The sequence below is a fragment of the Cydia strobilella genome, chromosome 16 (genome assembly GCF_947568885.1).
Source record: "Cydia strobilella chromosome 16, ilCydStro3.1, whole genome shotgun sequence".
Taxonomy (NCBI): Eukaryota; Metazoa; Arthropoda; class Insecta; order Lepidoptera; family Tortricidae; genus Cydia; species Cydia strobilella.
The window spans coordinates 9,266,534-9,294,389 of NC_086056.1; the positions used below are offsets into that span (position 1 = coordinate 9,266,534).

Genomic DNA, 27,856 nt, shown 5'->3' on the forward strand with positions numbered 1-27,856 from the left:
CTACAGTTATTCTTAGGTTTTATAAATATCTTCACATCAACAATGATTATGCTGGAAGATTTTTAAAGTGTGTAAAGCTGATTATGCCTACTGTAATTAAGTGCTTTAAACACGTTCCCAATCCGGGTGCCCCCAATGCGGGGTAATGAAGCATTTTTTCAGGAGGCCGTGCTTCCACTATGGGGTCACAACTTCAAAATGGAAGCCCACTGGGACGTGTGGGACTTTGTCATATCATTTTGTATGGGAACAGTAAACGTATTAAATGTAAGTTTTAACGATCAATAATAAATAAATAGTCGTATTGGCAAATTCATATAACTGTACATTTTAAACATTATTCCTGCATATAATAATGATAGTGTATGGATTTCTCCAAGTCTTGCGGTGACATTTGCTTATTGCTCACATAGTTCACCGTGATGCGCGGGTCTGTCACTATGATTCCATTATCTTCGAACCGGCCAGGCTCCTGCGTCTCCAACCACAGGAACAAAACTACAGTATCTGTGGTTATTTCCACCGTGTACCGAAATCCGTTCGTAGTTGGTTTGATGTTGCTTAAAACATTAATCTGTAACAATTTTAAAATTATGTCAACTGGAATTCCAACGGAATTGTAGGCACTTGAAATAAATGCGTAAGATCACAGTCAACTAATAAGCGTGCAAATTAACCCTTTTCCAGGCATAGTACGTACGATTTATGGACCACATACGCGACAATAGAATTTCAACTTTAGCAATTCGATTTAAGGTTCAAATTACATTGAACTTTCTGGAAATGTGACTTTTCTTCAATGAATCATCAAAACTAGATTAATTGGAATATATTTGGATTTTTTGGGAAAACCTTGTAGATTGGTGCGGGCTGGAAAAGGGTTGATTTTCCTAGAGCGGGCGATGTGTTCAAAACTACTTTCAAACGCTCCTATTATGTTAACGATAAAGTTATGTTTAAGTACCGCTTAGCAACTTCTGCTGCTGACTGTAATAGGTAGGTATTAACCACCTACCTGAATATTTGGTTTCGTCAATCCTTTGACGGACTTGAACGGAATCGGGAAAACATAGTTGTATGGTGAAGAACCAACTCCATCCGCAACTAAAGAGAATCTTAAAAACACTTCATTTATTTCCTCTTTCCATAACGCTATACTCATAGGGACCTTTATGGATGACAACGGATGTGCGTTGGCGGCGATCAGTATTGATCGCATTGGTGTTGTGCTGGTCCAGTTGAAGAAATCTACGGTTATGATTCCACTGGCTATGGGCACAAGTCGGTCATTTAACAGGTAAATATCCACATCGTGGGTTAGCAGCAGTCTAGGAGACACTAAAACAGGCGCGAAGAAGGATTTTGCAAAATAATGGAGCATCTTCCATTTGCCGCCGTATTCTGAAAGTAAACATACGCGTTAATAAAAGCACGTGTAGAATAAGGTCAGTAACATAAATACTTTAAAAAAATTATTTTATAAATATCTACTGGCTTTCTTGAAATACTCCCTAAAGTGTAAGGTGTAATATTTCGAATTTTACTTTCGTTATTTACAACTGCAATCAAGCTTAGCACTTCAACTTGGCATTCTTGGCAGGGACAATGTACCTACGGCCACACCATTACTTCACATAAGTCTTGGCTCGGTAACAGGTAACAGAGTGGTCGCCGGAGACTAGTAATTTTTGTCTCTTCTTTTTAATAAACATTTAGGTGAAATTTAACGACATTTTAAGGAAGGATAAGTTTTACAGACATTAACTATGTTTATCAACCACAAACCAATGCCAGACCAAGACGGTGCCTGCCAGACATCGTTCAGTTGCCAGTACAACGCGCCCATAGTGTACCAATCGGCTTGACTCTGCCGATAGAATTCCGTTTCCGCTTTCATCGCCATTGCTTGTGATATCTAAAAATATATATGTGGGGTTAATGAGAGGTTTTTTAAATAATAAATCAGAGGTTTTTTAATACTTGAATACTTATTTATTTTATATGAAACACATTATTTCGTGTACATTGAACAAAGCGGAGACAGAATGACAGGCAGATTCTACAGGATTCTTTCAGAGGATTCTTTCAATAGGTTGCGTTCAGAAACGAACTACAAATACTACAATTATCAAAATAAAATGTTTTTAACGTTTTACAGACTATTATTTAACAGTTAATACATCTTCTGAAGTGAAGATATGATACACTATATAGGTAGGTTAACGTCGGCCCCTCTCAAACGATCGGCCCTTTCAGCCTTAATATTCAAATAAAGAATGATAAAAGCAACAATGGTATATGTCGGACCTACTTTAAGGAGCCAATTATTAGGTTGTTTACCCTTTCTCTCTGTCGATCAAAACTGTGAACTTACTTGACTATAGAAAACTAATTTTTCAAAATATTTCGTATCACTTTTATCCAATCGGAAATAACGATTCATTTGGTCTTGAATAAAACCGTATCCACCCGGACTATGCTGCCTGTGAACAGAATATGCGCTATCCACTCGAAAGTCAGACTCATTATTCGTCGCAGTTCTCATCGTTGCGAGAGACGGCAGAGACTGAAATCCGTACTCAGACGCAAACCTCGTCTTGGGATAAATATTTTGATTCCAATTGTCTAAAAGATAATTGTAATAATGTGTGTCTCCATAATGTGGGTCATAAGGGTGCTCTGATATGTAACCTTCTTCCTCCGATTCCTTTCCATTCGACGGACTGGAGGCTACATAGCGACGACCGGGATCCAAACCTTCCACGATGGGTTTAATGGTGTCTACGTAAAGTTTTACATATTCTTTCTTGTATTTTATAAACTGAGGGTTAGTGAAATACCAATTGCCCCGCAAAGCAGCTTCGTTTTCATTATTACCAGCCCAGATTGCGATTGACGGATGATGCTGAAGATTGATCACATTTTGTTCAATTTCCACCTTGACGGTTCTGAAATTAAAACCATTACCTATAGAGTAAATGTGTCACTCTATTTTTCATGTGATTTTAGCCGTCAGGCAATTTGCAAGCTTGTTACATATGTAGTAGACACTTAGTAGAGCAATAGGAGCAATAGCAATAGTGATAGGGATAGGTAACTAAAAACACACACCATTTCAAGAAGCATCTAGTATGTACTTTCCTGTCACACATCGGGTTTGTTAAACAGTCGAGTACCGAGTGTTAAGAACGAAAATACACCCCTATAAACTTGTAACTTACTCAAGGAATTCCTCATCGGCTGGATACATCGAGCAAGCAAATAGGAAGTCTTGCCAGATGAGTATGCCGAGCTGATCGCAACGCTGATAGAAGTAATCTGACTCGTACACCCCGCCGCCCCAGACTCGTAGCATGGCCATGTGCGCCTCGCGGGCAGATACCAAGAGCTCATCCACTGTGGATATAATATTTAAATTGATATAAACTTGTGATTAAGCCGTATGTCGCGTTCCTGACATTTTTGAGGATAGCTCCCAAAGTAGCCGCTACAACATTTTGCACTGTTTTACGCATCATTACTTTGTTTATCTATAGTACTTATAGTCCATCGTAGTGTCTTGATTTAACTGAGAATAATAAACATTCGAAGTGAATTTTGGAATTTTTAACCTAATTTTGATTAATTCGGGTTTTACAAAAGCGAGCGACGGGCTGAAATGCTAAAATTACCTGTTTTTATATCACTCCCAAGTTCAGGTAGGATATTTGCAGGTATCCAGTTTGAGCCTTTCATGAAGATGGGATAACCATTAACTTTGAAATAAAAGGAAAGGCCTGGTCCCGCTGTATCATTGCCTGGAAAACACAACGAATACATATTCAAGTACCTACTTGACACACAGTTGACAGGATAAAATTGGTCAAATTTCCATACAAGTACTGAACTTACAAGATAATAGAGAAGTGTCTTCCTCTACAACTTCCAGAGTGCGAAAGCCAATTTGTTTGTGTATTTCATAAGTTTCTTTAAAATCATCTGAAGTAAACCTCAAATGCAAATCATATAAAGGCTGGTCTCCGAACCCATTAGGCCACCAGAAACTTATAACGTTCTACAACAAAAATAGAAGATTATGTCATTATTTCATCACAATCTTATCTAATTCTATACAAGATTCTATGCTAAAAACCGGCCAAGTGCGAGTCGGACTCGCGCACGAAAGGTTCCGTACCATTACATTTAAAAATATTTAAGTTTTTTGTATGGGAGCCCCTTAAATATTTATTTTATTATGTTTTTAGTATTTGTTATTATAGCGGCAACAAAAATACATCATCTGTGCAAATTTGAACTGTCTAGCTATCACGGTTCATGAGATACAGCCTGGTGACAGACAGACAGACAGACGGACAGAGGAGTCTTAGTAATACTTTTTACCCTTTGGGTACGGAACCCTCAAAAGATACCTAGGTAGATTGCTGCAATGTAATTTTGTAAACAGCACAATCAATGGTTCTTGTATGTGTCAAGATTATTTCATTTGGTTGATAACTTTGATAAAACTGCCGAAAATGTTCTTAAATTTTTCTTATCTTTCCTGTTATATCATCCAAGGGTTTAGATAGGTACTAAAAAAATATTGTTAACCTCGCTAATAGTCATATTAAGTTCAGCTTCACTGGTTCCATCGTCTCTTGTCGTAGATTCAAAAGCTCTATCCACTGTGAGCGTTTGTCCTCCATTTACTTTTATCGAAGCCCTGATACGTCCGCCAATCTGTTTCCTCTTACGACTGGACTCCAAATGTGCCACTATCTTTAGGTCCCAATGCGCGCCAACTTTCTCCGCATGCGATGTCATTGATCGAATAATTGCGGAGTTGTAAAATTCAATATATACTGGTTTCCTAGAAAGCATACAATCAATCTTAAGTTTTGGTCAGTTTTGACCAAACACATTAATTTGATTTTATAAGATATGTACCATAATCCCACTGATGGAAAGGCTGGGCCCCAATCCCATGAAAAAGACGCCTGCATCTTCCGCAGTTGGTTGGCATGGCATTCGCCATTGTAGACATCCGGGACACACTCAGGTGCTGCGAAGTGCTTCTCTGAGCGTAATTGCGCTGCTTCTACTGGCGATACGAAAGTTATTCTGATCTCATTATCTCCTGTCTGCAATGAAGTAAAAGTGTATTGAACATTATGAGAGCGTAGGACGACTATTTGCCAGTAATAATTTATTACAGTTAGAGCGTTTTAGAAATACTTAGTTATCTTATTTTCAACCTATTTTCTGTCGGAGAATATTGGCCAGCTCATAGAGAGCAGTATATAGAAGAGAATAGAAGATAGAATAGAATAGAAGATGCTTTATTCAAAAACGCAAAGAGCAAGTGTGATCGACACTAGTGTCACGACTCGAAACAAAGATGAAGAAGAATGAATTATTTTTAAGTCCGCCGATGCCACATTGTCATATATACACTCAGTGCAACATTGGTATGCTATTGTAAAGCATCCTCAAAAGAGTTTAAATGGATCTTCTATCTATAGAAAAAGTTATGTTACTTGGCTTACTTTTAACCCTCAAAAAATATTTATGTTGTTCAAACGGCTTACTTGCCTTCAATTGCGACTTGATGTCAAAGACGTATCGCACGAACATATTGTTCGTGCTACCGACAGGACTCCCATTCACTTCGACGAAAGCCACCGTATCGACGCCTTCAAGAACCAAGTGAGCAACATTCGTGTCCGGAATCTGGTTTACTAAAATATAAAACAGAAAAGTTTTTGGCAAAAATTTCATTTTTGGTACAAGCTTTTATCGCTGACTGTACTTTTTTGCCACAGGCAACTAATACTCATCGAGACAATTCTAAAAACCTCAAACACAATTAGGTTGAAAAAAACCCCATTTGTCACGGCGCCAAAGTTTTAGGGCATTCCCCTTACCACCGCTAAAAGTATCGGGATACTTGGTGTCGACATTACGAACGAAGTCCAGTTTCGTAGTCATCTGGAACAAAAAGCCAAACTGGCCTCCAAAAAGCTCGGGATGCTTAACAGAGCCAAACAGTACTTCACACCGGGTCACCGACTTTTGTTATATAAAGCGCAGGTTCGACCCCATATGGAGTACTGTTCTCATCTCTGGTCTGGCACTCCACAATAACAGCTCCTTGACTCCATCCAACGGCGGGCAGTTCGTATTGTCGGCAATCCCGAACTTACTGACGGCTTAGAACCTCTTAGTCTTCGGAGAGACGTTGGCTCTCTTTGCATGTTCTACCGTCTGTACAATGGGGAATGTTCCGAAGAACTTTTTGATCTGGTGCCATCGTCTCGTTTCTATCACCGCACCTCCCGCCAAAGGAGCAAAGCTCATCCTCACTTCTTAGACACATGGCACACCATGAATAAGCGGGCATCTCGCTCGTTTCTTCCCAGAACGTGCAGAATGTGGAATGAGTTGCCTCCTGAGGTATTTCCTTTGTGCTACAACATGGGATTCTTCAAGAAGCGGGTATTTAGGGTTCTCAAGGGTCGGCAATGCTTAAGTGGCTCCTGTGATGTTGCTTACGTCCATGGGCGATGATGACTGCTTCCCATCAGGCGGCTCGTCTGCTCGTTTGCTGACTATCACATAAAAAAAAGGTTGCGTTGTTTTATCACAGAGTTCCTATGACCACCTCCTGTCTTCATCATCAGATCAGCTCGATGGTACCATAATATTGCATTGTCACCCGACTTACATGCGTATGCAAATTTTCAGCTTCATCGGAAACCGGGAAGATGGTTAAATTAGTTACCTTAGATTCCATTACATAGTTTAGGTTGCGTTGTTTTATCACAGAGTTCCTATTACCACCTCCTGTCTTCATCATCAGATCAGCTGGATGGTACCATAAAATTGCATTGTCACCCGACTTACATGCGTATGCAAATTTTCAGCTTCATCGGAAACCGGGAAGATGGTTAAATTAGTTACTTTAGATTCCATTCCATTACATAGTTAGTTACATACAGGTCGACCTAATAAAAGCGTTTTTTATTAACGTTGTACAATTAACCAAATTAAAACGATTAATTACTTGTCAGTCGTCCGGTGTAAGTCCAGGAGTCGTAAGCAACCCATCTCGAGGCCACATCGTTGAAGCCGGAGAGGATGTCGCCAATTACTCCCGTCCTCTGCAAGTCCGAGTAGATGCCGCCGGGCACCGAACCCCGGCCTGTTATTGCTGTAAAATACAACGGCCAAAACTAATACAAGTCTAGGTATATGTATATCATCCAAATTTTGAGTGTTATCAATTTATCATGTGTTGTTATTATGTTAAATGCAGCGTCAGAAGAGCCTACACTGCGTACGTTTCTATTAGTTCATCAGGAAAGCAGGACAGATAGGATGTCGATGATAGCAACAGCTCTTAGACAGATATTAAACGAATGGGATTCTTTAAATACATCCTAGTGAATATACTTCCCGCTATAGCATTATTTATAAGATATTGTTTCCTGTACTAGAACATAACTGGCAAAATAAGACAAAGTTTCAATGTGAAATATACTCACATCCATTTTTACTTTCAAATGTCCATGTTACGTCCGAATCGGAGGAAGACAAATCGATCACATTAATACAGACCCCACTGCCTAAACAAAAGACAATCAGGACAAGTAACGTCTGCATGACTCCAATGCTCGACGTAAACAGAGTAGGTAAACAAGAATACTAATTCTTTGCCCGGGGAACAGATAACGGTAACAGTACAGTGGAGCACTATAATGGCGATATTTGCTTGTTCTCTGCTGCTGATTCACATATAAACTTGTCGATAATATCGATAGCTATTATCACTGTGTCGTGCGGTTGGCATACCGCACATATTATGGTCGTTAAATTACTTAACGAGCTTCAGCAAATTAGTAACACATGCGAATTTAACTAATCGTAATAGGAAAAAATAGGTAAACGTAAAGGTAAAGTATTTTGTGTGTTCGCAGGTGTTGCTAATTAATGCAACTATTGCCTACTAAGTAACCGTTTTAGTTAAAATTGACCACTATGTATTAATTGAAAATTGTATAAGTATTTGCCCTAATTCAAAGATAATAAATATTAAAAACTTATCGATAGTCCGTTGTTACAACACATCACTACCTAGTGTCCGATGGGCGATAATTATCGTGACTTTAATACTAGCCATCTGCATTCAGCATTGCGTTCTATTACCATCTCTCGTTTCATGTATGTTTTTAACATGAATACCAACTTTACCAAGGTGATTTATTTAATTGTATAATGTGTTACATAACTAGTTACATAACGATTATCAATTTGAAAGAATATTTACGAAATATTGCACTAATAAACAGAGTTAGGTAGGTACTCATAATTACGCGTATGACACATTTAAGGAAAGAAATAATTAAATAACGCGATATTGTTTTTAGTTTTGCCCCTGTTTTTAAACGTTTCCCTAGAACCTTAAGGGGCCCACTGATTACCAGTCCGCCGGACGATATCGGCCTGTCAGTTGTTCGGAACTGTCAAATTTTTGTTCTAACTGACAGGCCGATATCGTCCGGCGGACTGATAATCAGTGGACCCCTTTAGTTCGCCTATCAATCCTATCATACAGCTAAGAACAGTTTTACAGTTTACTATTTAAAAAATAAAGAATAAATGGCCATTGTAGGTACGTAGAGTCCATCCAACTCCAAGCTAACTTTGCACTTGCTTTGCACCGACTTGAATAGAACAGTGAGGGAGTGGCATCATAAACGTTATATTCTCATAGAAGTTTGACATTTGTCATTGCAAATGTACTTGTTGCTTTATTGCTGGTATAATTCGTAAACGTCAAACCTGGCAAGCATGTCTAAACTTCTCGTCCGCTCCACTCTGGCTCCACTGATATAAGTTACTCTATGAATAAAGATAAAATCATAGACTGACGTTACCATGCCGACATCAACAATAAATTTGAGCATGACAGCATAGACATATAATAGCGATTCCATAGCTATTCCTTGATCGTGCAAAGAATGTGTGTGTGCAGATCTATTATTTTATTCGTCTGCACATGTATCTAAACCGCAATGCCTTTCGAACAATTATCTTACGGATCTAGAACATCGAGCTATGACGAGTCAATTGTTAACAGTTATATTTTATCGAACGATAACAAATCCTCGCAAAAGACTGTCTTGTATCAGGAGCTCAGACTAATTGAACGAAATGAGAGCGAAATCAATGGGTGCTGGAAAGGTATGCTTTCTCAACACTGCAGTAGCATTAAGAATACATTTCCATATGCCTGTGCCAAGTTTACTAAAACAGTACTATTGTGCAAGTTACTTACTTGTTGCTTTTATACTGCCAATGACATACTGTGTAGAAAGTAGGTAGTAAATTGTGTACCTACCTATAGGTTCCTATACGCAACTAGTCCAAACAAAGTTACGAAATCAAAAATTGTGTTCCAAACATTTCCCTCTATAACTTTTTGTGAGCATTCGTTGCTTGACCTATATTCTGTATTTTCCTTAAAGGGATGTTTAAATAGTTTGGTATTTATTTAATTCATTTTATTATACCAAAACTACCATCACAATTTTATCCTTCTTGCATAGTCAGTAAGGTCTCTTTTCGAACAAGGGCGACGAGAGACTTGTTTCGGAGGACTTATACGTCGCGGATATCATCACAACTGTATGGGAGTAAAGGAAAATCCGGAGTTTTGGCGAAATGAGTGAAACAAGTCGGTCAACTTCTCGTCATTATCTCGTGCGTAATTTTGTTGTTGCACAATGCCGTGTGACATAATAAGCAAGGCCGTGGGTCGTGAAATCATCGCCGTTTACATTTTACCGTTAAATCGCTTTATTTATCCTTCGAAAATCGCTTGTGTTATAATTATATCGTTACGTAGTTTGAATTAGGTTGCTAATTTTATTGATTCAGTGATAACGTTACTTTGTTGTGATATCACAATGTGTCAAAAACAATACCTACGTATCTGCAATATCTGCATGTGCCTAAGTAGGTACATCGTCTACCTTAAATACCTACATAAGCGTATTGAACCTCCTTGAACGAATTTAGGTAAACGTAAAGTTGCATCGTATTTCAACACGTCTGTTAGTGGGTCACCATTTGCAAGCATTAGACGAAACCCTGATTAGCACTGCAAGTCTGCAACTGCCTTTATTTTATATAAACAGTTTCAATAGTACCTCAGTTCATATGACCAAAGTAAGCAAACAAACAGTGATGCAAAGAAATTTAGGTATTTATTAAATTTTGGTAAAAAAAAAAAAACAAATTAAAATATTTTCATAAGAAAGTAATTTAATTTGTTCTTAGAGTATTTAACAAATCATTCAAATCGCTCCTCTAACTGGGTCATGGTCAGGTAGGCAACACAATATTTGGCGTGGTTCTGTTACTTCTGAGTTTTGTTGCACCGCCTGATTCGTTGTAAGATTCGTCTGGTACACCGCGGAACTACGAAAAGATGGTCTGCTGCATTTCATAAGTGGACGCGGCACGCGCAAATAGAATGAAGGGCACAGGGAGACCCTCAACACGAAACGTCATCTGCCATGGCGAACCTACTCATCGATTCATATAAGCGCGAGACGTAGGTACAGCGCCTTATTACGGCATAGTGACCCGTAAATCAGACTAGAATTAATATTCCGTTCCGCGGAGCTACAAGCTCTTGCGGGATGCATTGTACCCCTTATTACTATTCTTTGACGTTTATGTTAACCACTAGCCGTTGCCAGGGCCGGATCTAGGGTAGAGCGAGTGGAGCGGCCGCTCTAGGCGCCGGATGGCAAGGAGAGCGCCAAAATGGCAAATGAGAAAAAAAAATAAGTTTTAAAAGGCGCTAGTGTGACGCGGGACACGCGATTTCGCTCTACCCTGATCAAGCACTCGGGCCGGCACTGGCTGTTGCCCGCGACTTCGTACGCGTGGATTTGCATTATATTGGTGGTTATATATTTTACATGAGCATAGAATATTATGCAGCAAAAGATATCAGTAGGGACAGTTAATCATCATCACTACATAGTATAAAATAAAGTCGCTTCCTACTGTCTGGTTGTCCCTATGTATGCTTAGATCTTTAAAACTACGCAACGGATTTCGATGCGGGTGTTTTTAGGGTTCCGTAGCCAAATGGCAAAAAACGGAACCCTTATAGATTCGTCATGTCTGTCTGTCTGTCTGTACGTCTGTCCGTCCGTATGTCACAGCCACTTTTCTCTGAAACTATAAGAACTATGCTGTTGAAACTTAAAGTTAAAGTAGATGTATTCTGTGAACCGCATTAAGATTTTCACACAAAAACAGAAAAAAAACAATAAATTTTTGGGGTTACTTGGAACTGAAACTCAAAAAAAAAAATTTTCATCAAACCCATACGTGTGGGGTATCTATGGATAGGTCTTCAAAAATGATATTGAGGTTTCTAATATCATTTTTTTCTAAACTGAAAAGTTTGCGCGAGAGACACTTCCAAAGTGGTAAAATGTGTGTGTGTGTCCTGTAACTTCAAAAATAAGAGAATGATAAAACTGAAAAAATATATGATATACATTACCATGCAAACTTCCACCGAAAATTGGTTTGAACGAGATCTAGTAAGTAGTTTTTTTTAATACGTCATAAATCGTAAACAGCAATTTACCTTTCATTTAATAGATAGAGTGATTCAAGGGGAAGGTTTATATGTATAATACATCAGCATTACACCCGTGCGAAGCCGGGGCGGGTCGCTAGGTATACAACGCATGAAGTTTACATTTTACAAACTACGAAGTTGCAAGCCTCTCCCTGAAACAAAAAAGTGTTCTCGATATAATCCCTCTTCCCTTTCCTTAGTCCACTATTTAAAAAAAATGTACGCTCCCGATGCAAACTTTAAAAAAACGGTGAAATCAATTTTCGTCTTAAGTATTTTAATATAATGCCCTTTTACCAAGTTTCAATTTTCTAGATTAAAAGAAAACTTGTACCACATATAAACTTTCATCCCCTTTTAACCCCCTTAGGGGTTGAATTATTTATAAACGTTGAAATAACTTTTTTTTGTAATCTTATACAATGCCTTTCTAAGCAGTTTCAAAGCATTTGTAATGGGCTCATTCTTTCAACCCCTTTTTAACCCTTTTAGGGGATGAATATTTAAAAACGCTTAAATTTTATTTTCTTGAATTCTAATAATACCTATGCCTTTGTACAAAGATTGAAGTCCCGCACTCCAAAAAAGGTATGATCTCCATACAGTCCATACAAACTTTCAACCACTTATTTACCACCTTGTAGGATGAATTTTCAAAAATGCAGAAATTAGCTTTCTTCAAGAAATAAATAAATTATTCTGATTATGATTATGATTCTCTTTTAATTAAATATCTTTCCACGAACTTTCAAAAAGTACCTACCTTAAAATAAAATTAGGACCTCTACAAACTTTCAACCCCTTTTTAACCCCCTTAGAAGTTGAATTTTCAAAAACGTCGAAATTACTTTTTTTAGTAATCGGCTATTATGGCTTTCTAAGAAGTTTCAAAGCTACAAATACAATGGATTCAAACTTTCAACCCATACAAATGTAATGGATTCAAACTTTCAACCCCGTTTTAACCCTGTAGGGGGATGAATTTTTTAAAACGCTGAAATTATTTTTCCTGTATTTTAATAATATGTCCATATACAAAGTTTCAAGTCACGCACTTGAAAAATTTTTAGATCTCCGTACAAACTTTCACCACCTTAGAGGATGAATTTTCAAAAACGCCGAAATTAGTTTTCTTGTATTTTATTAATATATCTTTTTACGAAGTTTTAAATTGCTAGCTTAAAATCAAACTTGAACCCCATTCAAACTTTGGACCCTCATTTCATCCCCTTAGGGCTTAGGGGATGAATTTTGAAAAACCCCTTAGTGGATACTAACGTTATAAAAACTACCTATTGTGAAAAATGCTTAGGGGATGAATTTTGAAAAACCCCTTAGTGGATACTAACGTTATAAAAACTACCTATTGTGAAAAATTCAGCTCTCTAGGTCCAACGGTTTGGGCTGGGCGTTGATTTAAGTGAGTCAGTCAGTCAGGACTTTTACGTTAATATACCTATATATAGATTTCTTCCGCTTCGGAGCAAAGAGGATAGAACTTTAATTGGGCCTTAAAACATCAGCATACTAGGTACTTCTTACATCGATCGATCTATTCCTGTCAAATTCCTGTATCCAAGGCAAGTGGACGATAACAGTTAGGAGGGTTAAACAAGATTTTTACGTTTTAATGTTCCGTTTAACATCTTTTTGTTATCAGGGGCTCATATGATGCTATTTTTCATGTCATTCGTCTTCGGGTCCGTCTGCACATGCTGCATTTACAGACTAAGGTTCATGTTCGGTGAAAAATGCGTGCTCTACCCTAAGATCGTAACCCATTCCACTATACACCGAATGGTACATGAGTTTTTCTCTTTCAAGACTGAAATACAAGATTTAGGTAATAATAATTGAAAATTTATATTGTATATAGTCTTCAATACAGTATAGGTACTTAAAATGGCAAAAAAAACGAAACTACCTACTTCTTTAAAATAGAGAAACCAATTATTTTTTTCCAATGTAGCGACGTCGATTTTGTTTTAACAATTTAACATGGGTTTCATCTTATTTGATTGGTGATCACGAAATTCGATCAGGAGTCGTCTCTTTAAGCATTTCGCTCGCACTTACAGGAGACATTACTGCAATGTTCTGCTACCAGAGTGCAGTACTAGCCTTTTTAGTCAACCATAGAGTAACTTATACATACCGTACCTTTAACAGGTTTCTGATAAGTTTTCAGAGATAATAAAATATGACATTGATGCATCAAGGCGGTTTGTTTACAGAGGACCTACCGGGAAACGCGAATCCGAAATTTTGCTATCTGCCTCTATCGCTCGAATATGCAAGAGCGACAGAGATGTTAGATAACGTAATTTCGATTTCTTGTTTTGCAATAGACCCTCAGATTGTGGTAGTGGCGCCACCTACGCAGATTTTCGCGTAATATTCCCTATTGGTACGCGTGAGATACCTGACGTCTCAAGGTCGTATCCAAATAAAATTAAAACCAAAATCAAATTTTTAAAACAAAACCAGCCTCGGTATCTTGATAAAAAAAAAAGTTACAAGCTCACCGCCCGGGCCAACACTTTTTTTCCATCATTGTAGAGTCTGAAATACCGGTGGAATTTGTGACCACCCAGTGGGCCGAAAACAGCGTATGCTACCTGCCGACTTACGTGCCCCTGGTGTCCGGGCTGGCCGGATTGGTCTGGACCACCATGTTCCTCATGTGCTCTTCGGGCACATCACATAATGTCACTGGGTGAGTACCTACACATCCTGTTATACTTACTTACCGCAATATCAATGGCGTCTGAGGTCATAATACTATATCCTTTACCCTTGTTAAGACCAACCAAGAGTGGAATAGATGACATTATGACCTCAGTCGCCAGTTGGTATTACGGTAAGTAAACGAGTAGATAGCATCAGTATATATGTGTCGTTTTCAAGCAAAAGGTACCACATTGTCGCTTGCCAATAAGAACGCTCTAACAGGTTATCCCTATAAAGATGCAAGCAAATTTCGTCCTCATTGTAAGCGCCAATGTGGTACCTTTTGCTTGAAAACGACACATATGTAGCTTCTACTAAGTAGGCAGTATGGTAAATATGGTAACGGCACCAGTCGTGAAACATTCAATAGCAAATTTGGATTATTTTTGATATTTCACTAATACTGTAAAATTACCTACCGTTTTGCGCGTTAAAAGTTGAGTGTCCTATTCGTCTTTTACGTTATCCACGTGTTTAATACTGCAATTAGTTTTAACACTTTTAAGATAAATAACAAATTAGACGATGTATGTTTTTTCGCCCATCATGGACAGTATGGCGGCATTTCTATTCAGTTCAGTTCAGTTCTTGGTTCTTATGGCATCTGTCCATTGGGACAATTTTGCCAGTATCAAGGTTGTGGGAGCAGAATTTCAGTATCAGAATTTGATCCAGTCCGGTTGAAGAATCTAAACTTCTATATGAATAAAAATAGAAAAATGGGGCGTCCAGAAAAACTAATAGAAACTATACAAAGTAATAAGCCAACTGCCAGGATCATCTTTTTTTTAAGGGTACCTTAGAGGAAAGTTTGAATAAACAAACAGGTAAAAACTTTTGAAAGGAGCTAGAGCTTGATATTAAAATCTTTCATAAACTTAGCAAGTACATTAACAAAGGGAGTGTTAACCAAAGTAAGAATATGGTTTATGTTAATAGGACGTTGAATATAGTCAGGAAGAAAATCATAAACTGGCATGTTTAAAAAAGACCGAAATTAATGTTATTAATGAAACGTCAGCTCTATGAGTTGGTTTTGGTAAAATGTTGCTAGTGTTTAAAACAGATTGTACATACTTATTTTACAGGAAACGTAGTTTACGTTTCGCTATTGGTGCCATGTCCATTTTAGGGATGTATATATATATGTCGGCGCAAGGCACCTGTAAGCTTATAATTGCTGGGGCCCGGGAAGGTGGCCCGCATTCCTGGTCAAATGTTTACATTAACAGCATGAGGCGTGATTGTCACAGAGACGTCGTTGTTCCTTGAAGCGGGGCGGTTATTGTAAACACTGCCGAACGTAGCCGTGGGTGTGGTATTTGAATGAAATTTGATATTAGTTCTTTGTTCTGAGCTTAGCTTTGAATGCCAAGCGAGCATTAAGATTTGGGCCATGGTTGAGTTGGGACGCGCGTCGTCCCGTAACCGCACGGCGCAAGGCACCTGTAAGCTTATAATTGCTGGGGCCCGGGAAGGTGGCCCGCATTCCTGGTCAAATGTTTACATTAACAGCATTAGGCGTGATTGTCACAGAGTACGTCGTTATTCCTTGAAGCGGGGCGGTTATTGTAAACACTGCCGAACGTAGCCGTGGGTCTGGTATTTGAATGAAATTTGATATTAGTTCTTTGTTCTGTACACTTTCATATTTCTGCCAATTTATACTTAAGTTTTCATAGTTATCAGCGCCCCTTTATAAGGCCATTAATCTACAACAAGTAAAGTAAAATTTCGTTGGATGCTTACCTGATGCATTTCTGGAGAGATGTGCCAAAAATATTGGCGTAACTATAGGTAATGAACGTGTTTTAATGTTCACTTTTCATTGGTACTTATTCTAAATTACCAAATGCATACTGATACTGCTGGTTCAGTAACTATAGTGTTTTGCTTTTCGCAAAAGCAGCATAATATGTATCATACCAGAGATTATTACAAAAGAAAGGTTCATTATCATTTATACGAATTAAATCAAATGAGATTTTCAATATACTTACAGCCTTTCTTATATGGTAGTCATTTCACAATTCGAGGAAGAATTGACGATAACTAATGATTATTGATGTTCATATACACAGAAGAATAAAGTTAACACCTAGAGTTCATAGGTGATGAATCTTTAATAGTGGAGTCAATATAAAGTTTAAGTTACATTAAATGCACACTCAAATTTTTCTACATGGGTGAATTCTATATCATATTGAATACCCGTCTGTAAAGTAACAACTTGATATCAGTTGCCGTTTCTGAGAAATAAAACTTTTTTAAATCTTTTATACTACTTAAACAATAATTCCCACATAAGATATTTTTCGTAGAATGGGTTATGAAGCTTATACGACTACACGGTCAGAATATCTCTCGACAATAATGTAAATTATAGATTTATTGAAACAAATTATTATTTTGTAAGTTTTTCATGACCGAGGAACTCCCACACCGAGAGAAAAGTTTACTATGGTGGTTATGAAGTAGTTGTATCGATCATGTTTAAAAATCTCCCGAGTCACTACTATATTTGTAGAATAGCAGCAAGATTTTGGAAACAAACAGCAAATAATGTTCTGCACAATTAATGGACATTTCTAGTTTTTTGCCAGTAACTGCACAAGTTATGGAAGAATAACATAATCATTTTTCTCTCGATAATTAAATCCATTTCCAGCATAAAAAATTTAAAAAGTATGCGGTATTTCCAGGCATTCACAGAGGCCAATTAGAACTTTATCTAAGATGTCAATAATATATCATTTTGTTATCATTCGCCCGACCGTCTCGCTCGCACCAAAACATATTTTAACTAGTACGAGCGAAACGCACACGCAAATTAAAAAAATGACATCTTTAATACTGAAGTTCGAATTAGCCTCAAGGTATATTAGGAAATTATACCTTATGGCTTATGGCATTGCGTTAAGGTTCAATAGTTCAATGCATTAAGTGTCTGTCTTTATATGAAAAACGATAGCTGTCAAATTTTTATATCTATTCACAAAACGTTTAGAACACTGGATGCTGTGTCAGATATAAATAAACCCTTGAAGTCTTACAACTATCTATTATGCTTGATCTGAATCTTACTGGTTAGTAAGGACCGTCCACTTAGTTATACTTCGAATAGCCGCCCGGACAAATTATAAAGCTAATTTCGAATTTTAAATTTTGACAATTCACGAGAAGAGTAACGTAACGTCAAACGATATGTTTGTCCCTTTTCAACGATCCTGTCATCCGATGCTTTTAGTAGCGGGAGCTGTGAGAGTGAAAAGACGCAAATGTCAGCAATTCTTACCGCTTGGTATTTGTCAGCGAGCGCATCGCGACATGAAACCAGTATGAACCTGGCCCTCGATTACGTATAATTGTAAGGAAACTTGGGATCAAGTTATATTAGTCTAAGGTCTAACAGTTGAGAATAAGACGTGCTCTGAATATACAGTGTGGAAATTTTTTATGGGCCCTGAAGGGAAAGTGCCTTAAAACCTTAAGTTAGCTCATTTTATTTTTAAAAAGAAACAAAACTGCATTCAAAGGTTTTTTGAAATTCGCTTGTCTCGCCTGGGAATCGAACCGACTAAAAATTCCAAACAATAAACACTCCCTATTTTATTCTACTAGTCGATACAGTTAATGTTAATGATAACATTTCTTCAAGAAACATTAGATCTTACACTCGTCTGTCGTACAAAATTTCCATAAAATCGAATATTTAGTACTCAAGAATATTTTTAGACAAGCAAAATTGAAAAAAAAAAAAACCTTTGAATGCAGTTGTTTTTTTTTTAAATAAAATGTCTCCTTTAAGTAAAATGAGCTAACTTAAGGTTTTCAGAGAATTTCCCTCCAGGGCCCATTAATTTGATTAATAAATTATAGTGGTAAGTAAGCGCATTGAGTATGCACTTTTGTCTCAGGCGATGCCGCTTGGCACGATTGATTGTTCCTTAGGGCAAATAAAACTGATTCAGCCCGGTAGCCACGAGATCGTAACGCCCCCCAAAAGGGGGGTGAAAGGGTCGGCTCCCCAAGTCCAATCTATGCTATATTTCTTCCTGTTCTTAGCAACTAGGGCAACTTATATATCATTTTCGTATAATTTAGGAACGAGGAATTCATTTTTGAAATAATTATTAGACCTTTCCATACAAAAAAAATGAGTTGTTTACAAAAAATTTAAATGTTATGTAATTTTTGTGACAATTTTCCCTGTTACAATTACAGTGTGGCGATTTGCACTAAATAAAAAAATGGACAATATAGCCCATTTATTGTTCATTCTGGAAAATATCACTTTAAAGGAATAGCTGCCGAAACGCCTGTCAAAAAGGAGGCGTTTTTTCTTACTAAGCGGCGTTTTCAGTTTCCAAAGTTTTTATTCCTTACTTGTTGTTTTTATTCCTCACTTGTTGTTTATATTATTTTTTCGCAACTGTGTTAAAAAACGTCGTTCGATACACGTGCGGAAATGTCATTCTTCACTCGTCCCGAGTCTTGCCAAGATACCTATCTCGGTACTCGTGAAGTAATGACATACTTTCCGCACTAGCATCGAAATGTACTATTTATTTCATTTGAGCACCAAGAAGTATGTTGGTAGTAAACCTTTTAGTGCGAGTAAAATAGTATGTAATAATGATTTAATATAATATTGTTAATTTACTAAAGTTTCATTATTGCGTCATTTCATCTTATAACCACTACCCATTGAATTGAATGACCTTTTTCACGTTTTCTGCAGCAATGCAGTCGACTGCAGCAATATTGAAGCACGACATTGCTGTCGACTGCTACGGCAGTAGCCGTAAATGTCAAAATCAAATTTCCTGTCTGGATTTTGACGTTCATTTAAAATAAATAATCAAAGGGAATCATCGATTTTGGGCCTGGAGGACAAACCATCGCGTATATTATGGTACACTACACAGACGGTTACAGTAATTATAAACGCATTTGATTACGGAAAAAGATATAATATTGGGTGTAAATGAAACGGGAATGTATTATACAATAAAATAAATTATATCTATTATTAATTTCCGTAAATCACACCATCATCTTTATTAGCATAGCAAAGCTTAACGCTCAATTTCGCACAAACCGTGAGGTTTTCACTAAGGAGTTTAAAATTCTCTTTGCACTAAACTTTATGGTTGGTAGGAAAGTCTGTATTCTAATTTGGCACTAACTGCCACTGTCTGTCATTGCTATGTCATAGCCTCATAGCTGACATACGTGAGATATATGCCGCAATGTATGCATTGCGCGTTTTATCGGAGCTTTGTCTGAGGTGTGTTAAGTAAGCGCGCAATCAAAATTAAACATGCGTAAACAATCGTTACGCGTACCGATGAAACTGGGTAAGTTAGTCATGGGAGAATTAACGGTCGACCGCATCGCGAACTCTCGGCAGTTCAAGCGGACCGATCGTCTACCGCGAACATTGAAGTGAGACGGAGATATGGAAGTCGATCAAACGTTCTCTACAGTGAATCAGTACCCGTCAGATAGTGTCTGCGTGGGTAATTAAAATAGCTTGGACGTCGTAATAATTATGGTTGTATTCCATACAATATTACATATACGTGAGAATTTTTTTGTTATTACACTAACATGAGTAAGAAATTTATGAAGGTGAAACAAAAGTCGTGTCCATTTTCTAAAAGCAACAAAAAAAAATCGAAACAAAAATGGTTAATAGTAATTAAACGGATTCATTTACGTTAGAGATTTTTTTGTAGAATATAGTAAATATAAAGAGCTTAATGAACATGTAATTTTTATGTACACATTAGTTGTTATTTTTATGTAAAAAAAAATTTTAATAAAGAAAGTTATTGGGGGCAGGTTTCTGTGTCAAGCTGGAAGAAAATATAAATACTTAATGAGTATATGCTTGAGAACAGCATATTAGAAAATCTCTAGTGTGGGGATTGATGTTTTGGTTTATTTTTCTATTTTAGAATTAATTTGGATTTATAAAAAAAAATTGACATATTTTGTGGAGATTTTTTTCAAAATATATTATTTGTAACATAGGTAATCACATATCAAAAAATCTCTAATGTGAGAATTAATGTAGATTTCTCATACATTTTGAACTGTGGTGACCGGCCTATAAGTGTTTTTATTTATTTTATATTGGTTATAGAGACGGTAAACGAATGGGTTCTGTTCATACTCGTATTTTTGTCGAAACAAAATACAAAAGTGCTAGAGATTTCTAACAGTCAGTTACGCTACATCCTGAACGCGATTTCAAGATTATTTAAATAATTTAAAACGAAATAAAAATGTTATCATGCAATATCTTCTGGATACATTTTGAAGTCTGATGTTTTTCACGAAAACTAAATTTAACTCGCTGTTTACCAATTTACTTCGTTTTTAGTTAGTGTGCGATAAATTACATTTGACTAGTATGCATTTCGGCCGAAAGAGACTTGATTTCTGGATAGAAAACGTTTTTGCCGTTTTCTGAATAAGCGACAATATTTGTTTATTTTATTGAAATTTGAGAAAACTGAAGCTGATCTTGGTCATCATATACGAATACCGTCACTATCGGTGCAAAAAAAAGAGAAATGATGTACTTCTTAGGTATTGATTGAATAGTAATGTTACTGTTAGAGCTGTTAAAGCTTTATTATTACAGTCTGATTTTATGGTCGGTAAAATAAATCGTTAAAAAAAAAATCTTCATATGCCATCTAGTACGTGATGACAAGTTTCTAGTAAGACTTGTACTTTCAGATTGGGTGTATTATGATCACAGTAAAGAACATGCTTACTGCTTTGGATATCAATTAAGAGAGACCATGGCACGATGTTGTTCATGACTTATGTTGTCACAGCTCTGCTGTTTTAACTATACAGTGATTAGGGTCATTTTTATAAAATATAACCCCTATGAATTGCTTATTGATAAATTGAAGCAAACCGACAATCGTTACATGCGTTAGGTGGTAATCACCAGAGCGTGATCAAATCTGTCAATGAAATTTTATTTGTGTGGATATACAGCATTTTGACAAGTAAAGGCTATTTCGAGAACATTGTTAATTTAAAAAAAAAAAAATCTGTATTTTATACTGTGGATACTATTTTTGGGTATAGCAACTATGACGAAACCTGCGCTGTAGATTGATATTGCATTTTGAGGAATGAAGTTTACGTGCAATTCATGATTTTCACTATATTAACTAAAATTAAAAATCATGAAAGAAATCAAACTAGGTCAGACTTGAAGTTTTGAAGTCCGTTTAAGGTAATTGACTTGCTCGATAAAGATTGATATGTGTTGTTAGCTATTGATCGCAATAAAACTAAAAAGTATTCGCACTAATGGATGCGTGCGATGTGATACTTCGATGTCAGACTGTTACGTTCCCATGGAATTGGATTTATGTTCATCTGTTGATGAAAGTAGAGAACAGTCAGGATCAGCCCCTGTCGGCGAGGTGTGGTGATACACTTGGTTGCCGAGATTTTGATGATACACATGGTTGTTTGTATGCCACATGGCTGGCATTGTGTTTTGCGACGTGATCTACTGTCTTGGTCGCTAACCGTAGGTCATATTTCAAACCCAGTGTAGCTGGTACGGAGACTGCGCGGTATGGTGACAAGCAGGAGGGTTACAGTTGCTTTGTGACCTTTGTGGTCTGTGGCCATTGATATCACATGTGTGATGATGAGACAATGGGTTTGTGTTGAATTTGAGAAATTCGATTTTGGGCTGTTTCTGATCTGTGCCTTATGAGAATATTTAATTTGTTACTGTTGACGACTTGATTATAAGATGAGTTATGGATTTTGGGAACTTAACTTTTTGTCATTGTTGTGATCTGATGGCAGGATAGCCGAGCAGATTGAAAAATTGGAATTTTACTTCTTTTGAGAATCTGTGATGTTGTTGGGCACACTGGGACGTGTGACAGTCAGGATCGCCGTGTCGGCGCAAGGCACCTGTAAGCTTATAATTGCTGGGGCCCGGGAAGGTGGCCCGCATTCCTGGTCAAATGTTTACATTAACAGCATTAGGCGTGATTGTCACAGAGACGTCGTTGTTCCTTGAAGCGGGGCGGTTATTGTAAACACTGCCGAACGTAGCCGTGGGTGTGGTATTTGAATGAAATTTGATATTAGTTCTTTGTTCTGAGCTTAGCTTTGAATGCCAAGCGAGCATTAAGATTTGGGCCATGGTTGAGTTGGGACGCGCGTCGTCCCGTAACCGTGCCGTGAGATTTCGTGTGTGCTTTAAGTACCTACATACATGTACCACTTGACCCACGGATTCGTTTCCGTTTCTTGATAACTTCGTGATGTAAAAGCTTTGATTAACTTGGTGTGATCTCTTTGTGATTTCGAACTTAATTAATTGTCAGCGTGATTTAGTGTCATTCTGAATCTATACGTAGTTACTAGTGTCAGTGGGTTTATTGTATTAACATTGTATTGGACTTGTGTGCGTGATATTGATATGCCCACTGTTTCCGCCCACCATGGAGCCGATGCCTGGTCCCCTGATGCCTTCGTAGAGTTACCGGCTCCGACATATATATACCTACCTATAAAGTCAATATCCTCCTATAGTTTGTAACACCGACAGTTTTTTTTAAAACCCAGAGTGGATTAAAACACACTTATTCGACAATTACATTTTCACCTCAGCAGCTCGAACAAGCCTACTTTCGTCACTCCAGGGAGTGAAACAGAGTAGCTTTTTAATTTAGTGAAGGCCATGAACTGTCACTTCATACTTTTATTACAATTTTTTTCTCTGTATTATTCTGTGTAATTCGAAATACATTTTAACCTTTAATATGTTCTCACTACTGAGGTGAAAAATTATGTGTGCAACACGAAAGCAAAGTTATTTTACATCTCGTGTTTTTGAATCCCTCGCTACGCTCAAGATTCAAACTTAGAATATTTCGCTTTCTCGGGACTCAAAATAAACGCTCGCAAGAAAAACCAACTTTCCTCTCTTGTTGCATGAATAACTATTATCGTCTATTTTATTCCGCCAGCGCGCAAAGACACTGGCGCGCGCTGCCAATCATGTTCCTGTTCTGTGCCACCATGGCGGTACTGTGCCTTTACGCGTCAGCGGTCACCCACAGTGGCCTACGGGATCTATGCTCTAAATTGGCCGATGCCACTAATTCTCCTAAGTAAGTTTATTTTGCATATTCTTATTTATAATAAAAATAGAATCTTGCTAACTAAACTTGAGCCAGTTCACGGCTTCGGCTAGAGCAGAAATTTTGCCGGCCTATTAAAACCACATCCTCATCGATGTATAGGTAATATATACGATGCAACGTTATGATTTAAATCGCAATGAGAAGTAGCCTAATACCTCAAATACCTCTAGTCGCTGCAACTATCATCTGTAAAGATGCTGTGGCCAATGATGATTATTTTACAATTTCTTTCCTATTTCTATCATATAGGTACCATCGCCCACACTGTTAACTGACAGTTCGTAAACCTTTTTACGAAAGCTATAAGGTCCACCGATGTACAGTTAAGAGTGTTGCTGTTTGTACTTGTTCAATATTTACTCACTATCACTGCTCGATTAGTTGTGAACCAAAAAGATGATATTTATGTATAAGATTTTTTAACTACTTAGTACTTATTCCTTATCTACGTATTACGTGTGTATCGTCGACTTGGTACATATGCTACATGTATAGATATTGTAGATATCTTGCCAAGTACCCGATGCACAAGCTTTGCTTAGATTAAGGCTAAACAGGTTGATCTCTATACGTTTGTCCCCAAATAGGTACATATTAATTAATTTATTATTTTAAACTTTATTACAAAAGAATTAAAAAGTACAAAAGACAGACTTTATATTATGTGATCATTTTTTTGCCATAAGAATATAGTCCACCCTGATGTAGGTATGTAACATGACATGAGGCTAACTAAGATGTAAGTAAAGACAATACTCCCAATCCGTCTGCAGGAAACTCCGTACACAGCCGGAAAGAACGTATGTATGTTCTACAGAGCACCTGACGCTTTTGACTGCTGAAACTAAAAGCAATCGCTGTTTTTCGATGATGTTGACAAAATCAAAATCACAGTTGTCGTGTACGAAATTTCCCGCCGATGGATTTGGCCGCAACGACCTAACTGATATTTAATCTATATTACGCAACTAGATTTTTAAATCCATGTCCATGACGGAATATACTTAAAGAATTCTTTTTCTAATAAACATATCTACTGGCATGGCATTGAATGAGCATCGGCCTTTACATATTAACCGGTATATGATCATCCAATCCAAGTAACTTTGATTATTTAATCACTCTGACACAAACACCTGTAGAGGTCAAAATATTCCTAACCTTACGGTCAAGGCACTCTAATGCATTATATTATACAATAATTTTATTATGCCACAACAAGATTTACTGGCGTGTACACGTTACTTAAAAGATTGTTAAGTGAGGAAATAGTAGGTAAGTTGCTTTTTCATTTTAACAGAATTTTACTTACTTTCTTCTCTTTGAAAATCTACCCATTGTATCGAGCATAAAAGTTCTGGAGATTGAATATTTATAAACAAACAAAATTATAAAAGTCCATGAAATATACACACTTTAATGCGAGTCCCAAAGAACTGAGAGAAGAAAGAGAAAAGAGATCTTCATAGTAGTTGTTATGTTACGTACACAAACTCCAGGTTCGTAGTTAGGTAGTTAGTTTTGCCCGGCATTTCTCTCAAATCGACAACCATTGTAGATATTTTGCGTGAAAAAAGAGGTAGCGCTACTTTAACCACCCCGTCTTCTCCACGAAATATAGCAATGTATTCAGGTTGCTAACTGCCTCCTTTAGTGTTCTTGCAATCTACCTAAGCTATATGAGTCACGCAGGTGCGGTTTCACTATAAACGTGGCCACGCTAGCGTACGACCGCCGCATCCGCGGCGTGTACCAAGCAACGGTGCTGAGTATCATTTCGGCGTGGCTGCACACCGTCTGCTGGGTGCTGTCGACGCTACTCATCGTGGCGCGCGTGCTGCTCGCCGTCGACTTCACGTTGGTGCACGTCCGGGCACAGCTCGTCGGCAACTTGGACGATATACTGGTAACTTCTCTAGCAAACAATAAGACAACCCGGAGAGAGGCAAGTCTGCAAGTGTTTTATTTTAATTGGGCAAGTTGTATCCCCAACTTTTGTCTTACAATTGGGAATTTTCATATTGTTTTACTCAGAAGTCCATCCTTACAGAGATTTTTTTTTTTCAACTTTTAGGGCTTATAGGTTATATTTTCAATACAACAACAAATGACCTTAACAAAACGAACAAAAAAAAAGGTTTGAAATTGTGAGGACACTTTTTCCTCGTATTAGGATCAAAAAGCTCGAGACTGAAAAATCTAAAATGCACATTAAATAGAAATTCTTAATTTAACTAACTTAAGTTTAATCACGGACTACATACTATTACTGTATGGTTTAATTTAAAACAAAATAGTACTTAATATTATACAAAAATTGCATTAGTACCTAGGAAAATGGATCCTAGTGATCCCACGCCAAAAAGTAAGTATTTGCTAACAAAATTGTCGATTTATACCGCTGTGACATCTAAGTATATGCGTTCGAGTTTGTCTGTCGAGTTTCATTTACTACACCGTTGAGTGAGGGCCGATCTACCCTGCCCCCTCACAAAGTTATTTTTAAAAGTTGCTTAACAAATGTTGGTCAGTTTAAGCAGTACAGCTTACAGTTTAATTTATTGCTCGGTCCTGTTACAGGGCCCACCCGGTATATTATATCCTAGAGTATGACTGTTCTCTTTGATAATATATTATAAACATGATGATGATCATGATGTGTAAGTGCCGTAAACTCCTAATTATAGTTACGTTTTTTTTTCTTACAGCAAAAGCATGAAAAGCAGATTCATTCTTTTAATGCAGAAGCTGCAAAGCCATACAAAACTGACATAGACGAAGAAGATTCAGAAGAGGAATTATATGCTACAACAAACGCGAAAGGAAATGAACATACCCTACCACAACTTTTGGTACTACCGAGCGACAGCAAATTAGGTGAATTCGATGGTAAAATTCCACAGATATTCTCTTCCTCATTATCATTAGTTCCTGAAGAAAGACAAAGATTACTTGAGATATATATCCATGAACTCTTACATGACCTATTGAAGAACGTAGGCACACCAGTACTAAGAAGCAGTGCAATAACTCCTACTAGTACTAGAGCCTTAAACACTCAAAAAGGAATGCACCTGGACACAGATGATGAAAATGCTAAAATGTTTGCAAAAGAATTCACCCAAAAACTTCATGAGAGACTGACCCGGGAATTCGATGACTTCGAACGTCAAATCAAGTTCAATTTAAAAAACAAAAGTATTAATCGTGACACTGAAGATGAGATTGTTTCTGAAGAGTCAGATGACAATAATATAAGTAACGACAAAACAGATAAATATGAGGATAAAATTATAGAAAATGAAAAAAGTGCAGATGTAACTAAAGAAAATAGTAAAGATGATAAAGAGTGGTCTATTAAACGTTCCTATGTTCGATTTAACTTTGAATCAGATAGCATCAGGTTAACTGAAGAAACGATTGCGAAACTCGAGAGGGAAGACGAGAAGAAAAATGAAGAGGATGAACAAAATAAATCGGAGGAGCTTCTGAATCTTAACTTCAATGATTCAAACAGCGATGATAAGGCAGCCCAAAAAGATGAAATATCAAACAACGATCTAACAAAAGACGAAGAAAATGAACAAAAAGAATCTAAGGATAAAGACAAACCTCATCGGAGTAGTGATGATGATGATGATGACGATAGGTCCGCCCCGAAAAATAAATCAACAAGCAAAGATCCAAAGCAAGGGGAAACGAAATAAGTTGTAAAACATGATGATGACAAAAACCAAAGAAACAGCTGAAGAAGTACTAAAATACTTAAAGTTAAAATATTTCGAGTTAAAGCTATATCCAGAGTTTATTGTTTTATATTTATGTCTAGGACGTATTATTTTTGTTATCTTAGATAGGTACGTGCAGTAGCATTAATAGTTATTTGTACAACAAGAGAGGAAAGTTGGTTTTTCTTGCGAGTGTTTATTTTGAGTCCCGAGAAAGCGAAAGATTCTAAGTTAGAATCTTGAGCGTAGCGAGGGACTCAAAAACACGAGATGTAAAATAACTGCTCTCGTGTTGCACACATAATTTTTCACCTCAGTAGTGAGAACATATTGAAGTTTAAATGTATTTCTAATTACACAATAATACACAGAAAAAAAATGTAATAAAAGTATGAAGTGGCAGTTTATGGCCTTCACTAAATTAAAAAACTACTTTGTTTCACTCCCTGGAGTGGGGAAAGTCGCACTTTGTTCACTCCCTGGAGTGACGATAGTAGGCTTGTTCGAGCTGGCTGAGGTGAAAAAGTTTATTTAATTTACCT

General features: G+C 37.2%; 2 protein-coding genes across 3 annotated transcripts; one reads left to right on the forward strand and one right to left on the reverse strand.

Moving 5' to 3' along the window:
• Positions 1–53: 53 nt before the first annotated feature.
• LOC134748446 (beta-mannosidase) lies at positions 54–7,679 on the reverse strand. 2 transcript variants are annotated; one of them, XM_063683239.1, is made up of 12 exons: positions 7,524–7,679; positions 7,043–7,189; positions 5,572–5,717; positions 4,927–5,120; positions 4,591–4,849; positions 3,892–4,054; positions 3,672–3,797; positions 3,222–3,396; positions 2,375–2,948; positions 1,786–1,915; positions 1,016–1,401; positions 54–574 (listed from the first exon to the last, which is right to left on the reverse strand). In XM_063683239.1, exons 1-12 carry the CDS (start codon positions 7,639–7,641, stop codon positions 338–340), a joined length of 2,655 nt encoding a protein of 884 aa, XP_063539309.1. In that variant the 5' UTR covers positions 7,642–7,679; the 3' UTR covers positions 54–337. The 2 variants fall into 2 exon arrangements, with proteins under 2 accessions (XP_063539309.1, XP_063539308.1); XM_063683238.1 differs by having other exon boundaries at positions 4,927–5,116; positions 5,568–5,717.
• Positions 7,680–9,053: 1,374 nt separating this feature from the next.
• LOC134748528 (uncharacterized) lies at positions 9,054–27,384 on the forward strand. Its single transcript, XM_063683320.1, has 6 exons — positions 9,054–9,222; positions 13,308–13,490; positions 14,207–14,363; positions 23,410–23,553; positions 25,279–25,492; positions 26,295–27,384. Exons 1-6 carry the CDS (start codon positions 9,054–9,056, stop codon positions 27,291–27,293), a joined length of 1,866 nt encoding a protein of 621 aa, XP_063539390.1. The 3' UTR covers positions 27,294–27,384.
• Positions 27,385–27,856: the final 472 nt, after the last annotated feature.